Here is a 16,791-nt window from a genome sequence, read left to right on the forward strand (position 1 = left end):
TAACCCCACTCTGATCTTTAAGGACTGTAAAGGCTTTGCGCTAATTCCCGGAACAAGCTCGAGAGGCAGCTGTGACTGACATCCCCAAAATCAGCCAGAACGAAGAGACTGGCCATCTCCTCCAGGGCCTCCCCTCAAGTCCCCGGCAGGAAACCAGCATGGCATCCTGATGGCCCTGGCCTCTACACTGTGCAGCGTGTGCTCACTCTGCCATCACCCCTGTGCACCACCACACCAGGTCCTCTTCACCTGGCACTTGATACACAGACAATTCTGTAAATATGTGTGAGGCTGAGCTAGTCTGCTGTTATTCCTTCGCCCCAAGTTAAGAGTATGGACACCACAGAAAACCCATATCCCGAGATAAACCACACACCAAAGTTCATCGGCCTCCACCTCATCCCTCGAGAGCCAACCGCAGCGGCACACGTGTAATGACGTGGTTATTAGACGTGGCACCCGCCTCCTCACAACTAAGAAAATGGCTACATTATGGACAGAAGTGAGGGGTGGGGCCCACTGCTCCTCACACCACCACTAAAAGGATATGGGTGGAGCTTTCCTAACACCTCCCACAGACCAGAGCATGGAACGCTGCTTTCACCGAGCCTCCTGGGCAAAGAGCATACACACGCATACATGAAGGTGCATGCACACATGCACACCCGTCACACACTCAAGGCAGCCACAGCTCTACACTTCGGGTCCCTGAGCCATCCCGTGAGGCGTGTCCGATCCTGCTCCTGCTCCTCCTCAGCTCAGCTGCTCTTACGCAGGGGGAAGCGGGGTAAGCTGCACTGGCCTGAGTTTTTCTATCAGGTCTTGTGCCCCAACAATTGGCAAGAGGGTCCTGAATGGGTACCCTCCTGTGACCTAAAGCACTCACCAAAAGTTCCCAAACCCTCCCTGCCATGTCACCCTTGGGCAACGAGGTCACCACTGCCTCGGTTCAGCTCAGTGGCCTGTGGTCTGAGCTGAGACCAGGGCAGGGCCGCATACAATGCATATTTCACAGCAATAAAGACAAATTTCATTCCCTCTTCAGATCAAACACTTTTCACAACTATAGCCACTGCCCAGATTCACAAATGGGTTGTCTCTACCAGAAGGTAAGTCTCCTGAGTCAGCCAACAAAAGCTTTTTAATCCACTCTAGACTCGCAATACAGAACCTTGGACGTCACATCAAAGGAGCAAGAGATGCCAACTGCCAACTTTACTTGGCTCTGAGAAAGCAAACCGAGGCCTCCTTGGAACACACCTCCTTCCACTGGCAGGTCAACGCCACCCCCGCCACCCTAACGGTCAGACGAGGGCTGCTCCTCCCTTCTGAGGCCAGGGGCCTGCTCGGCTGTGGTGTTGCAGGCAGCCTAGCGGGGGCCAGGGTGTGAGCACTTCAGGGGCCAGGAGCCTGCCGGTCCCCGTGGCCTCTGGTCCACAGGGCTTCTTTCCATCAGCAGGCCTGTGAGTGACCTTCCTCCCTATGATGCTGCCTACACTGCCAACCACACACCCCAACACTGTTCACGGATCTCCCAGTGTTCTGTTCCCCAAAATATGAATAATCCTTTTTGAGGTAGCTGAGGATTTTGACTCATTAAAACACAGTCCATGATTTCAAAGACTGTATTCTGCACTGTCTCCCTCGTCTCCACTTCCCCGAGCAAGGAAGGCAACGCCTCACTCGGATTGCCCCAGACGGAGCGAGAGACCCACTCACAAGTTGATTCTGTTGCCCTTCCCGAGCACAGATCTGTCACGGCGGCCTCAACCCAGGGTAGAGCCCTGGGGTAAAGGAAGAGGCTGCCTGGAAAGAGGGTAGAAGATGGGAAAGGAGAAGGAAAGGCGAGCGTGTGGGAGGAGGAAGGACGCTTCTACTCTTGCCTCTGTGGCCCCACACCCATTTAAGCTGGGGGCTCAGCGTACAAGGAGGAACAAGCCAAAACGCTGGCATCCAGGGGAGAGCACGATCCAGGGGGAGAAAAAGACACAAAACAAAATGGTGACAAATGGGAGTAAGAGCCACATTAGAAGAAGGCATGCACGGGACCCAGGGGAGAGGACAGCGAAGGCTTCACAGACAGGAAGGATGAGCAGGAGTTTACCAGGTGGGGGGAAAGTAGAAGCATAGAGGGTGGAGCCGAAGGCACGCTCAGGGGGAGCTCAGCTCAGGGGTGGGTGCAGGGAAGGTGGAGGACAGGCTCAGAGGCATGGTGGGAGGTAGGCAAGACAGACAGCAGGGGGACAGAATAAACAATGGGAGCATCCTGGTCTTTAAACAGGGAGCAGAGCTGTAGCCTGGCCAGTGCCGAGGCAAGATGGCCATAGGGGAAGTACACAGTGGGGGATCAAGAAAGGAGCCCTGGAGGCAGGGAAGCCAACTGGGACCCTGGTGGCAAGGTCCAGGTCTGAATTAACAGAGCAGGGGTGGCACTAGGGGCTGGAAAGAGACGTGGAGGCAATGTGACCTGACAGCTGGTGGGATAGAAGGAGTTGAGAGGGAATCTCAGTGTCTAGCTGACACAGCAGGGCAGGGGTGGTGCCATTCACCAAGAGAGGAAACACGGGGAAGGGAGAGAGAGTAGCCACTAGGAGCCTCCCCACACACATTCTTGTCAGGCCTTCCAAGCAGCCCCAGGAGTACAGCATCTGTGAGCTGAGCACTACTCAATGCCTGGTGGTGGTTTAGCACCCCAAATGAGTACCCCAATCTCACCTGCATCCAAATGTTGTCTGTAACAAGGTTGTGATTCCCACGCAGAAGAAGATGGTCCCGATGAGCTGGCTGGTGGCCCACTGGTCATACCCCACACACATGGCATCAGCCAGCAGGAAAGGCACCGCGATTGTGCCACTGAAGCAGGTCAAGTAGTGCTGTGGGCAAAAGGAAAGTCGGGGGAGAGTAAACGAACCTTCCCTCAGCGTTTCTGGCTTTATCCTCACTTTGCTCCCCCACAGTCTTTAAAACATAGCCTACATGAAGCAGCTCTCTTCTAGGTAGCCAAATTGTGTACTTTTTCTTCCTTTTCAGCATTTCTCCTCTTCATTATATTTTCTTGCCTTATTATACAATAAAGTTTCTAAAACAGAACTGGATAATACGGGCGAACAAGCAGCATTCCTTCTTGCCTCGGTCTTAGTGGCAAAGGCTTAAACAGTCTACTAAGAAGCTCTTTACTGCGTGCTTTGGCAATCTTCATAGTGTTTAGGAACACCCGGGCGGTGCAAGCAGTTAGCACAGTTGGCTGCTAACCAAAAGGCTGGAGGTTCAAGTCTACTCAGAGGCGCCTCAGAAGAAAGTCCCAGTGATCTACTTCAGAAAAATCAGCCACTGAAAACCATAAGGAGCACAGTTCTACTCTGACACACAGATACACATGAAGTCGCCATGAGTCGGAACTGACTTGATGGCAACTGGTTAGTGTTTAGCTTCTGTCCGTCTCTAAGAGAACACGACAATGTAATAGTTAAAAATAGGAGTTCTGGAGTTAAGGCTGCCTGTATCCCAATCCAAATTCTGCTGCTTTCAAGTTGTGTGACCTTGGGCAAAATACTCAAGATACCTGATCTCTGTGTGCCTCAGCTTCCTTAGCTGAAAAAAGAAATAATAACAGCTCCTCACCTTATACGATTGTTACGAGGTTTAAATGAATCATTAAATGTAAAGTTACATGGAACAGTGCCAGCACAAAGGAAGTGCTCTACACAAGCTCTGGTGATGCTTTACTTATGTGATTCTGACCAGGAATATTTTCTTATTGTTTTTCAAATGCTTTTTCAGCTTTAATTGCTAAAACCATATGGCCTTTCTCCTCTGATTGTTAACATGAATGGTGCTGCACCAAGCTATTCTTGCACTCCTGAACCAAACCCTACAGTCATGCTGTGCTTTTCTTCTAGGATTTGATTTGCTAACATTTTATGTAGAATTTGGCATCTATATTATTCCCAAAGGAATTTAAAAAAAAAAAAAAAATACTTTCAGGTCTGGGGATTAAAGTTACACTAGTTTCATTCTATGAGTTTTTCCGTCTTTTTCTATGGTCTGGGATTGTTTCATAAACACGGAATTTGTCTGTTCCAATCAGGGAGGGGTGAAGGGGAAACAGTGGCTGTGGGAATCCTCCAGAAAGAACCTCATCCCTCTTTTCCCATGGGGACCTCCCTCCCCGCATTCCTTGTAGCCCTGGTAGGATGGTCCTGGCAGTCACTGCTACCCTGCCAGAAGCCTGGTTGTTCAGTTCCTATGTTCTGCAAACTTCCCACCTTTCTTCCCAATAGCTCCCTGTTGCTGTCAAAATGTGTTGCTTGCAGCCCATGAAGCCCAACTGATGTCAACACTAATGGGTATCTCATGGGGCTCAGAATGTTCCTGGTCAGCACTTCTGAGAGCTGCTCACAAGTTAATGTACATGGTTATCATCAAGAAAGACATGACCCTTGCAGGATTTCCCAATCTATTTGACCAGAGAAGACTTTTCCCAGAAACATCTATAATATAAGCATCTAAAAAGTATACTTTCTGAACATGGGTCAGGATACTCAGCCAGGCTGCATGGCTGCTTTAGCTCTGACTCCTCCCCTACTAGACACCTTCCAGTCCAGGTTACCAAGTACTTTGATGTCAACAGAGAAGGGGCAGGAAATTCAACCAAAGCATCGGCTGTCGCAGACAGAGCCACACTTCCAAGTGAATCAGCCTGTCTCAGCCACGTCTAGGCAATGACTGACTTTGAGCCTCTGCAATACCTTAGGGTCAGGTGATCACTCAAACTTGAGAAATGAAGAACGGGAAAGTCAGACCTCAGACCAGAATCCAAGCTAAAACGAACAAAGCCAAGACAGCCAGAGGTGTGCATCTGGGAAAAGAGCCAAGCGTCTTGCTCCGTTTCTCCAAAAGCCCCACTGCAATCCTGTGGGAGGGGAAGGGCTGCAGGGAGAGACGAAGCGGAGTACCAGAAACAGGCCTGCCCCAGCTATGTCACCTCTGCCTGTCCCTCCAGCTCCCCCATCCTCTTCCTCACAGGGTTCCTGCTTGGCTCCCGCTGGAAGCTGCAGCAGAGAAAGCAGCCACCACCACAGCAAAGTTCCCTTCCTTTAAAAAGTACGACTAAAACTTCCCATTTATACTCTCCCTTTTAAAAAAAAAAAAAAACTAAAACCTCCTATTTATATTCTGGCTAACACAGCACTTTTCACTGCCACCCACATTATACGGCAGAGCTCTGCATGATTGCGGATGGGATTCAATAAATACATGTATTGCTTGGTTAACTAGGCCAGGCATGGGAGATGGAAACTACCCATTCTGTGCCTCCTCTTCCTTCTTCTCTTCTTCCTACAGCTCTCCTCTTCTCTCCTTCCTCTTCTATCCTAGAGAAGCTCTCCTCCAACTTCTCCTATTTATTCCCTGAACATTTTTCTTTTTTTGCTCCCCCATTAACCTACTCCTCCTGTTCTTTTCTTCCTCCTGCTATTGGAAAACTGATGTTAATCATTCCCATTCATCATTCTTAAAATAGCAATTTATAATAAAGTCTCCAAAAAATAAAAATCAAAGTTGAATTAAACCAAATGGACGGTAGACTATTCGAGCACCATACCTGTAACCCCAGGAATATACACAAGTACCAGGGAGGAACATCTTCTATGGTGTAAATCATGTCCGATCTCTGGGGGTCTAAACTGCCAGTGCTGTCCAGGGTCTCTGCGAGAGAGCTCTGTGAGCGAGAGGGAGAGAAACAGTTATTCGGTACAGCCAACTCAGCTCAGTACAGACATCTGTCCTGCCCCTCTCCTATAAAATTAAGCCTTGAATATCTTTGGAGTCCCTGGGTAATGCAAACAGTTAACATGCTCAGTTGCTAACCAAAAGGCTGGAGGTCTGAGTTCACCCAGAGATACCTTTGAAGAAAGGCCTGGCAATCCACCTCTGAAAAATCAGCCACTAAAAACCCATAGTTCTACTATGATACACGTGGGGTCACCATGAGTCAGAGTCAACTCAACAGCAACTGTTTTTTCTTTTGTTTTTCTACCTTTGATGTAATGTTCAAGAACACCCGCTCAGTATCCCTTGGCATCAACTCCTCTCTGAGAGTACCCAGGGACTCCAAAGGGAGGCCACAATGGGCCAGCTTGGCATGAGCAGCCCCTGGGTAGAGGCCCAGATGAAGAGACGTTATAAAATGGTAACCACTTCCAGACAGGAGAGCACTAGTCTGTCCCTCAACCCCACCTTCTCCTGCAAGGAGACAGGACCTTTTTACCTGAATAAAGTCCTGCACCCTCCTATCAAAACACTACTTCTCAGACAACAACTCTGAGTGAAAAGAATAAAATTTAAAAGTGTACAAACATGATGATTCAAGTTTTGTTTAAAAAACAGAGACCAGAAATGTATTTATAGTTTAGGTGACAACTGTGACCTTCTCCTTTTTCTCTCACCATTTTTATTTTTTGTTGATTTAGGTGAAAGTTTACAGAGCGAATGAGTTTCTCATCCAAAAATTTATACACAAATTGTTTCACGGCATCGGCTGCAATCTCGCATTGTGTCAGCACTCGCCCCCTTTCCCTTCCCACCTCAAGTTCACCGTGTCCATTCGTCCAGTTTTCCTGTCCCCTCCTGCCTTCTCATCTTTGTTCCTGGGTAGGTGTTGCCCGTTTGATCTCATATAATTTATCGATCTAAGAAGCACGTTCTTCATATGTGTTGTTTGTCTTATAGGCCTGCCTATCTTTGGCTGAAAGGTGAACTTCAGGAAGTGGCTTCCAGTCTGAGTTAGAAGAGTACCCAGGGGCCATAGTTTCAGGGATTCCTCCCGTCTCTGTCAGATTAAGGATTTTTTAAATGTTCAAAGATGCCAAAACCATCAGAAAGACCAGAACGCTTTAAGTTTTAGTCTAGACATGTCTGGTCGGCTTCAGCATTACTTCTTTTGTTGTTTTTGTTGTGTTAAGGTGTTCCTTTGGAGAGACTCCATGTGTTTTAAGAGTCGAACTGGCTGTAGTCCTTACAGGCCTGTTTCTTCCATGGCGCTGCTGGGTGGGTTCAAACTGCCAACCTTTTGGTTACCAGCCGAGTGCGAACCGTTTGTGCCACCCAGGGACCTTGCCAGCCTAACGTCTGAACTCACTCAGCTTCTGAGCCAAGCAGAAAACTCAAGGTACCCCAAGTGTCCAGTTTAGCCTCACACCTTCTCTGGTCCTAAAACCCTATGAACAAGTTCTTACGTTCCTCAGAATCTGAGACATGCGTCTTTCTAAAATCTTTTATAACCTAGAGGGTCAGCAAAAAAGAGAAAGACACTCAAAGAGACGGATTAACACAGTGGCTGCAACAATGGGCTCAAGCATAGCAAAGACTCTGAGGATGGCACAGAACCAGGCAGTGTTTTGTTCTGTTGTACACAGGGTGGCTATGAGTTGGAACCAACTCGATGGCACCTAACCACAGCAGGAAACAAAATTAAAAGCTGTTTCACAAAAACAATAAAGATGATGACATCCTGACCCTTAAACACAACTAGTCCAATCTGTGCCCTCTCGTCTGATGGACTTGGTCCATAGGAAGATGCTGATCCCATCTGTTTGTCACTTCATTTTCAATGCACAGGGAACTGGGATTTGGGGGCCAAACACCCTTAAGTAAAGAAGTGATATCGTTTAGCCTCACCTTTAAGTCTAAAAGTAAATGTCTGATGTAAGCTGACATTTGAACTAATCCAAGTGTGGACTGAATATGACCTTTCGGAGAGAACTTATCTTCCATTCAAACAACGGATATTCATAGATTTGCTGAATCTGGCAGAAACAGTGGAGAAAGTATGTCTGCGGGTGAGGAATTTGGTATATGGTGCCTGTTTTGCTGATATGCAGCTACGGATGCTAGGTGCACTACACAAAGGACAATTCAACATCATCACATTATCTCACAGGTCAGCAGTGTGTCTGCTCAGAAAGACCTGAAGACAGAGTACAGTAACACTACAATTAGCAACGTGTTACAATAATGTTGTAAGGCAATATTACGGTATTCAAACAATGTTAAAACAGTGAGTTTTAACTATAATAAAGCAGATGCACAGAGCTGTAAAGACTTTGCATCTGTCCTTTGTCAGCCTGGACAGGCTGAGATTAAGGTGTGCATACACACACACGTGCACATACGCACACAAACGTGCAAATGCCTGCAGGTGGTATTAAAATTACACAGAGTAGTGAGCCATGTGGTCAGGGAGATCAACAAGCCTGTCAGACAACACTGCCGATCCTGGAGACAGACGGGATGCCGGTGCGGTGACTGCACTGCGGTTGGCACCGTGCTGAGCTCTCACTGCATGAACTATACAAGCCATTTTCCAATGGAAAAAAAATGCAAAAACAAAAACCTCCGAACATCAAGACTCCTTTAAAAGATAACTGCATTAACAGTTTAATAACATCATTTAAAAAAGAGTTCTCTATCTTATGCAATGGTCGGACATAATCTAAAGAACAAGCAAATTACCTGCCCTTCAAAGATTAAAGTGAACTCAGAACTCAGCTCTCTGCTTGGAGACTTCTTATAACCTTTAATAATCTTTCCAATTATTTCCATGGTTGTTTATCTAATCTAGCATTTCTGGGGTCAATTTTAGTCTTTTTTCCCCCACAAAATCATCTCATCTAGGGCAGAAATTGGCCAACTTTTTTTGTAGAGCCATATGGTAAATATTTTAGGCTTTGCAAGCCATACGTTTCTGTCACAGCTGCTCAACTCTGCCACCGTAGAGTGAAAGCAGCCACAGCAATATGTAAACAAATGAGCGTGACTGTGTTCCAACAAAACTTTATTTACAAAAACATGCGGTGAGCCAGACTTGGCTTGTAAGGTTGTAGTTTGCCAACCCCTGCTGTAGGGTTTCAAACTGATTATCATAAAGTTGCACATAATATTCTTTTGGATATTCTATCTCCTTTCATATTGCTAATGTATATTTTGTATTATCTGGGAACTCTTTATGCTATTTTCAGATCTTTTAAGTGTGAAATTATTTCATAATAAAAAATTTAAACATCATTTTAAAAAATTATATTGTGACAGCATTGTTCACTTAACGTATTAGCAAAACTCTTGAAGTTTGATAACACCTTTTATGCACACATATGGAGAAACAGGTACTCTTGTACCTTCAGCTGGAGAACAAACTAGTACAATTCCACGGAGGACAATTTGATAATATCTAGATAAATCACATATGCATATACCATTTCCTCCAGCAATTCTATTTCCTGGGATTTATTCTAGGTTTAAAATTATGTGTGTGGAAAAGGACCTATGTAGAAGGTCATTCACTATAGCACTGATAACAGCAAAAAGATGCAAAATAACAATAAAATACCCATCAGTGGGACACCATTATAGTGAATCCATACAATCGGCCCCAATGCAACTTTTAAAGAATAATAATAAGAGGGAGAATGAATCTCTTTATGTAGCAACGGGGAAAAATCTCAAGATACATTGATAAGTGAAAAAAATGAAGATGCAGAATAGTGTGCATAATCTTTGCGGAAAGTAGGGAGAGGAGAAAGGAGAATATACATTCAAACTTGCTTGTATATGCATAAACAGTCCCTGGAAAGAAATCCAACAAACTAGTAACAGTGATTACTTTTTTCTTTCTTTTTTTAATGGGGGAGGTTGGGACTGGATGGATAGGAGACAGGGTGGAAGAAAGGCTTAACTATGTACTATTCTATATGTTTTGATTTTTTAAACCATGAAAATATCTTATCCATTTAAGAAGTTAAGTAAAATTCATTTAATTTTTAAAAATAAAAAGAAATCTCAAAAATATTTCTTGATCTGGTGAGATGTACATTATGAAAGTAGTTGTTGTTAGGTGCCTGCAAGCTGGTCCCAACTCACAGCGACACTATGCACACCACAGTGAAACACTGCCCGGTCCTACACCACACGCACAATCGTTGCTGTGTTTGAGCCCATCACTGCAGCCACTGTGTCAATCCATCTCGTTGAGGGTCTTCCTCTTTTCCGCTAACCTTCTACTTTACCAAGCATGATGTCCTTCTCCAGGGACAGTCCCTCCTGATAACATGTCCAAAGTATATGAGACGAAGTCATGCCATCCTCGCTTCTAAGGAACATTCTGTCCGCACTTCTTTCTAAGACACATTATGTATACAGGGAACTAAACAAGTTGTAGCATAATAGATGCATATGTGTGTGTGCATATGTGTGTGTGTGTGTGTGTGCACACGTGCACACACAGAAAATGTATGAAAGATACATACCAGATTGCCAGTCACTGGAAGCAATCTGGTGAGAATACAGAGGGTACATTTTAAACTTTTTCCTCATATATTTTTGGACTGTTTACTATTAAGCATATATGATGTTCAAGAGAACTTTATTTTTCAAGAATAGTTAGAAGCCCCAACAAAAAGCCACTTAAAAATGAATTAGAGGGGGAAAAAAGGTTTTAACTTAAAACGTAAATCACAAAATTATGAAAATTTATCTTATGTTTAACAAACCTTGTGAAAACTGTAACTCTGCAGCTTAAACACTGGGCAGCAAAAGACTCCAGTGGTCAGCAGTGTGGGATATTCAGGTGGAGACTCTTAACAGCTAGTTTCCATACAACTATTTTCACAGTATGGCAATCTCTGCTTCCTAACAGCCTCATTTTTTTAAAAATGCAGTGAAAACATACATACCAAAACATTTGCCAATAGAACGTCCACGTTTACAATCCCAGCCTCATGCTATTGTGCACTCTCTACCATTTGTTCCTGGGACATGTTGTTATGATCCCATTTTACAGTTGAGGAGTTGGAGGCTCTGAGTAGTAGCTTGCCCAGGACCTGAACACAAGCAGGCTGACCCCGAGGGCTACACTCGTTATCATCATGCTACATACATGACTCCCACAACAAAACAGAAATACTTTTTTAGCAATTACATGAAACAAACGATTTTCTGAAATTGTGATTAATAATGATACTCAGTACCACTGCAACCATTTCAAGGACTTCTGCAAGCGAATTTTGTGAGATATCTGTAAAACAGTATATTTCAATGAGAGCATCTAAGTCTTTTACTTGATTATTTAATTCACTTTTGTTAAAATACCCTCACTCTGAAGTTGAATTTCCCTTAACATCCCTAATTTAAAATCCCAGTGATGCTGAGGTCAGGGCTCAGAACACACTGGGCGTGGGTCACAGCACCACCTTACGAATTCAGGATTCAAGGCGTTCTCCTTCTGGTCCTTCCAGGAGTAAATCCCTTCGGGGAAGTTCTAAGATAGGTACCTTGTAGCTAATGTCACATTAACTAGCATGTATCATAATAGGGGTTCCAGAGTATTAACAGACCCCAGAAAAGCCAATTTTTTAATAAAATAAGCATATTACAAGCACAAAGATGTGAACAGCTTATTGTAATAAGGGAAATAAGCACCAGCAGGGAGAACATAGTACTTCTAGCCCCCAGTCTCGTCTCTGAATGTCCCATGCTTATTTGATGGTCAGGTGCTGTGGGAGAGAGCCTTTCAATGTCAGCTGAAAAGCACGATCCCGAAGAGCAGCATCCGCTGGTGTGAAGTTTTCACTGCACAAATTCAAGACAGGATAGGACCTAAAAAAATTCATTTTTTCTCATCTTTAAAACAGGGGTAGTGATAGTAATTTTCTAATCAGGTTATTGTGAGAATTAAATGTGACAGACTGCATAAAGCATTCAGCGCAGGGTCTGGTCTGCAACCACACCATTCAACACATGGCAGCTTTTCTCATTATACTCATCGTATCATAGCACAAGAAAAATGGCCAGGAAAACATGAAGATATTTTATCTCATTAGTATTTGAGGAAATGCAAATGAATCAATATTAAGACAATGACACAATTTTTTACTCAAGCAGGTAAATACATATCTAGCATAAAAGCAGTAGACGTCTTTTCCTGCAAACACATCACTATCAGTAAAAGGTACATCCACAGAGGTCAGAAAGCCCCAAAGTGTTAATGTACCTTACAACCATTATCTCCTGGGTAACAAGAGCAGGAACTCGGTATCCTGGGACTCTGATGACTCTGGGATTAAAGACCTAGTTCCCCAGAATCAGGTGTGGTCCTGACAAGTCTGTGGAGAAGAGCTTTGCTACAAACTATGCCATGTGAAAGCTGAGACTCAGTCAGGCCAAGTGGGGCCCACATCCCATGATGCGGGCCCAGTCTGTGTGAGGATCACCTGCAAACTGTAGGCATCGTCAACAGTCCACACATCAGCCCTCTGCTGCTCTACGGCTCCCTGCTCTGCAGAGCAGCCTGGAATCTAACACAGCATGAGTGTTAGTCCCGCGGCATGAGCCTACTTTAATTAGCCTACCCAAAATTTATAATAGCACCAAGCAGCAGGAAAAGAATAGCAATATAGGTCAAGAGAGCCAAAATTAAATTTCCATCTCCCAGTCTGGAAATGTAGTTAAAAACAACAAAGCACCACCATCACCCTCACTACCCCAACGACAACAAAAAACACAGAAATTTGATTATTCAGGAATGTCAATATAATTTCTTTGGTCTTTATCATTTTACTGATTACACTGTAAACTTACAGCCCTAATACCTAACTTGGGTACTGTATTTGTATTTATCAACTTATTAGTGTTCTGAGAATACACAGTACAATTTATCAAACAGTGGTTCTAGAATATAATGTCTCATTATACAATAAAACCTGTGAGAGCTGGAACCTGTGTAAGGTGGAAACCTGTCAGAGAAGGAAAACTCAAATATTTTCCACTAAAACAAGCAACAGAAAAGTGGTTAAGACTGTACCCTGTCAAAGGCGGAAAACCTGCAAGACCCAGAAAAACAAGGCAGTCTCACTGAGTTCCGACTCTCACAGGTTTCACTGTATAAGTTGTTTAAATTAGTAAACTTTCACAGTAAAAGTAAAATTTATTTTAAAGGTTTGTTAAATAAAACTCAAATAAAATTGAGGGATCTTAGGGTTGCAGTACAATCAGGAAATGTCATATTATCAAACTTTCCCTGTATGTCAGGCACAGCAGCACATACAAAGAAAAAAAGAAAACAAGGCATCTGGCCTCTTTTGAGCAGCTCTGGTTTCATAAAAATGGCCACACAGACTGACCCTTCAAGGAGATGAGGTGAGGCAACAAAAGATTCTTCCTCACCTCAGGGTGTGATTTCCATTACTTTAGTTAAAGAGTCTTGTCCAAGCATTTTCACAATCTAAATAAACTACTTACTGGTTTCCTTTATTGCCTTATTTACTGCACATCTGTGTGTATCAGGCACAGTGCCAGGGAGTTTATACGTGCTATTTCATCCTATCCTAAAAACAAACATAGATAGATGCTGCTATTTTTATTTCCATTTTATAGATAAGGAAACTGTTGCCCTCAGAGCTTAAGTAATTCCCTCAGGATCTGAGTCATACCTGCACCCAGACCTCACTTTAGACCTCAAGCTCTTAACCACTTCCCTCTGAGACCCCCAGCTAAGGATTTTTTAAATATCTAGATAATTTCCACCTTAACTGCCAATGAGGTAATTAAAAACTAGTAACTTCTATTTGTCACTCCTTCTATTTCCATTAGAAGAGAACACACCCTCACAGACACACACCCACTCAGGAGGATAGAGACAAAGCCCCAAATGAAGGACGCCTGTTTCCCAGTACAGGCTCTAAGGCAGCAGCGTGGGGTGGCTGGAGGCGCAGAGATGGAAGGGGGTACCTTTTCTGCGATGCCATTTTCTGTAGTGTAGATTGCCATGAGCTCGGTGTCTTCATTGTCCTGTTCACCGCTGGATGTGGCACCTCCATTTATCACCACCTGAAAAGAAACATCCCATTTAGAGGCTGTCTCAACACACACCACTCCTTTGCAAGCCCCATGTTCTGAAGCTGAGAAGCTCCCATCTACTTCCCTTTGGCTGTGCCCCACCTCACCCCCGAAGAGAGGGGAACATGCCCCCTTCTCCCCATGGTTCAGCACCACCAAAGCTGCAGCTAGGAACGGGAACACACTTACAAGGTAGGAGGCTCTGGAGCCCAGGGGGGAGTGAGACAAAATTTTACAGAGGGCTGCCAGGCCCGGGGCAGTTGGAGGGGGGCGGTGTCCCACGCGGACTGCTCCGTGTCTGATCTGTACATCGCTAATGTGTTACGTGCCAGGAACCGCCTAAATGTTACATAAAGATGACAGGGGCTACTCAAAACACTCGTCTATTTTACTAATATTTTCTTCCTTTGGTTTATTAAATTAGTAACTTTAATGGTCTACTTTTACAAAAACATGGAAATTTAATTTAAAAAATCAAATGTTAAAATATCTCCTTCAGGAAAGGCATTGAGGTTTTTTTTTTTTTAAAAAAAAGGAAAAGGATGAAAAATGCTGCTGATAGTAACAAAGCTTCACATTTTTGAACCTCTAAATATTAGTTTAACTGGGAAATAAAACATGCCTTGGAAAGCCTGCTAGACTTAATAAAGTTTGGTTTCTTTTGTGCTATTAATAGCATCACAGATAACAGAGGGGGATCTTGGCAACATCCATCTAGGAAATTGATAAAGTTTTTGTAAAAATATCAGCAGATTATTTATAAACACTTCTGGGAACAAGATGTCCTTCCCCACCCCCTAAAACTATTTGAGACCAAATTCGTGGCTTTAAACGCTCCTAAACTAATAGTTGTATAATCACTCAATCCGCTACGCAAGCAGGTTTTGTTTTCTCTGCTAATGTGGCCAGTGGTTACTTGCTGACTGTCTCTAATACACAGGGCTGGTGTGTGGTGGAGTGGGCAAGTGTGTCTGCTGCCCAATAAATATAGTATTTTTCTTGTTCAAGTGTATTATTTCTACTAAGACAACGATGCTGAAGTACTTGTTTCTAAACAGTAATCTTGAGATTGTCGAATGCACAGGAAGCAGGCGTGACATGTGTGATAGCCTGTAAGTATCATATGGAAAGTAAAGGCCACAGCAGGGCCAGGTTTAAACTGACAGCTGAATTGCGCGATACTAAACAGAAGTTACCTAAATCTCCTGCTTACTGACACCTGTAAGATGGAGGTTACAGGAACCTGTGAAACCCCCGGTCTCTGATTCCAGGGTCCAAAACTCTATCACCTATTTAGGATCTGGTGGAACCAGGGCTTCAAACCAGTTTGTTCCAGTTCAATCCCCTGCTAAGAATTTGCCTTTCCACCCCAGATATCTTGAATCAGAATCTACATTTTAACAAGATCCACACACGCCCTCCCCCACGCGGTGGTTCTTACGTCACAATCTACATTTTAACAAGATCCCCAGGTTTACAAGCACATATGCAATGATGCGGAGAATTGTACTTTCCATGAATAACACTGGACCCTTTTCCTGGCCCTCACCACCGTTTCCAGCATGACAGCGCCACGCCCTCTCAGCTGATTACGAGAGTTGGAACGAGGGGATCTCTTTCATCTGGACCCCTTTGCGCAGTTCATTCCTAGCCTTAAGGAGATGGGATAGGGCAAAAATGATTCTCCCCCACCTCAGTGATTTCCAATCTTTTGGTCAAAGAAGCTTGTCTAAGCATTTTCACCTTTTAACTAAACTACAGAATAGTTTCTTCTTGCTCACACATTTGTTGCACATCTCTTTTCCTCTGCTCCAGGTACTATCTTAATAATTTTACACATAGTACTTAACCCTCACAACACCCTAAGGTAGATGCTATTTTTACTTTCATTTTATACTTGAGGAAACTGATGCCCAGGGCCCTTACATAATTCTGAATCATATCTGCACCCAGACCTCCAGCTCTTAACCACTTCCCTCCAGGATTCTGGCTGAGGCTTTTAACATATCTAGATAGCCACCAATGTGGTCCTCCCCACCCTCTGTGGCTCAAATACTCATACAGGTCCTTGAAGAAGTCTAACAGAGCAGTCAGATACAATAGTTTCTTAGAGAAATTATATTGTTCCCTGAAACGGGTTATATTTTGTACAACAGTCAATGGTACTAGCCCTATTACAGATCCCCGCCTGCCTGAACGTATCACTGTTCTCTGGTTTACAGAGGACACAGTGGAGATGGCAGAGGGGAGGGAAGTGCACCAAACATTTATTATCTGCTGTGTACGTGATGTGATATTGATGTACCTAATCACATTAACTTCTCAAACATCCCCAGATCCATACAAGGAAGCTGAGGCTCCAAGGTTGAGTCCATGCACAGGATGTCTCACAGGTAGCAGCGGGTAAAATGAGATTTATTCTTGCAGCTCAAGCCCACAGTCTTCCCACAACACAAGCTGCTCTTGATAGACTGGAAGCAGATGAACTATCCCCCTAACCTGGGGCTATTGGCAAGGATAGGCACCCACCTGAGGGCAGTGCTACAGCTTCTCTCTCCCATCCCTCAAACTGCTATCTGATCCAGGGATTATCTGCAACTGTGACTTCTGATAGTCTGTTCCCTACTCAAAGACAGCTGACCTGGTATCTTTGATCAGTACTGCTCAACAGAGAAAATGGGGGTGGGGAAGAACAGACACTTCACAGAGGAAAAATTATAAACTGCCAAGGAGCACAGCGGTAAAAACGATTTTACCTCACTAAAATTCAAAGCGTAAGCAGTCACATAACAGTTTTTCACTTATCAATTTGTCAATTTTTAAAAGCTAATAGCTAGTATTTGTGGGGGTGCAGTCTCCCACATAGCTGCTGAGAGTATGAACTATTGCAATTAAGTTAAAATA

At 44.1% G+C, this 16,791-nt stretch overlaps 1 protein-coding gene across 6 annotated transcripts in view; it reads right to left on the minus strand.

Moving 5' to 3' along the window:
* The window catches only part of SLC23A2 (solute carrier family 23 member 2), a 125,586-nt gene that overhangs the window by 43,319 nt on the left and 65,476 nt on the right, over positions 1–16,791 (minus strand). For all 6 annotated transcript variants that reach the window (XM_004383041.2, XM_023737530.1, XM_023737529.1 and 3 more), the window contains 3 exons: positions 13,780–13,878; positions 5,603–5,719; positions 2,716–2,873 (listed from right to left, as the gene is read on the minus strand). In XM_004383041.2, the coding sequence (XP_004383098.1) occupies positions 2,716–2,873; positions 5,603–5,719; positions 13,780–13,878 (374 nt within the window). The remainder of the gene's footprint in view (positions 1–2,715; positions 2,874–5,602; positions 5,720–13,779; positions 13,879–16,791) is intronic.

This window comes from Trichechus manatus, unplaced genomic scaffold (genome assembly GCF_000243295.1).
Source record: "Trichechus manatus latirostris isolate Lorelei unplaced genomic scaffold, TriManLat1.0 scaffold00104, whole genome shotgun sequence".
NCBI classification, from domain to species: Eukaryota; Metazoa; Chordata; class Mammalia; order Sirenia; family Trichechidae; genus Trichechus; species Trichechus manatus.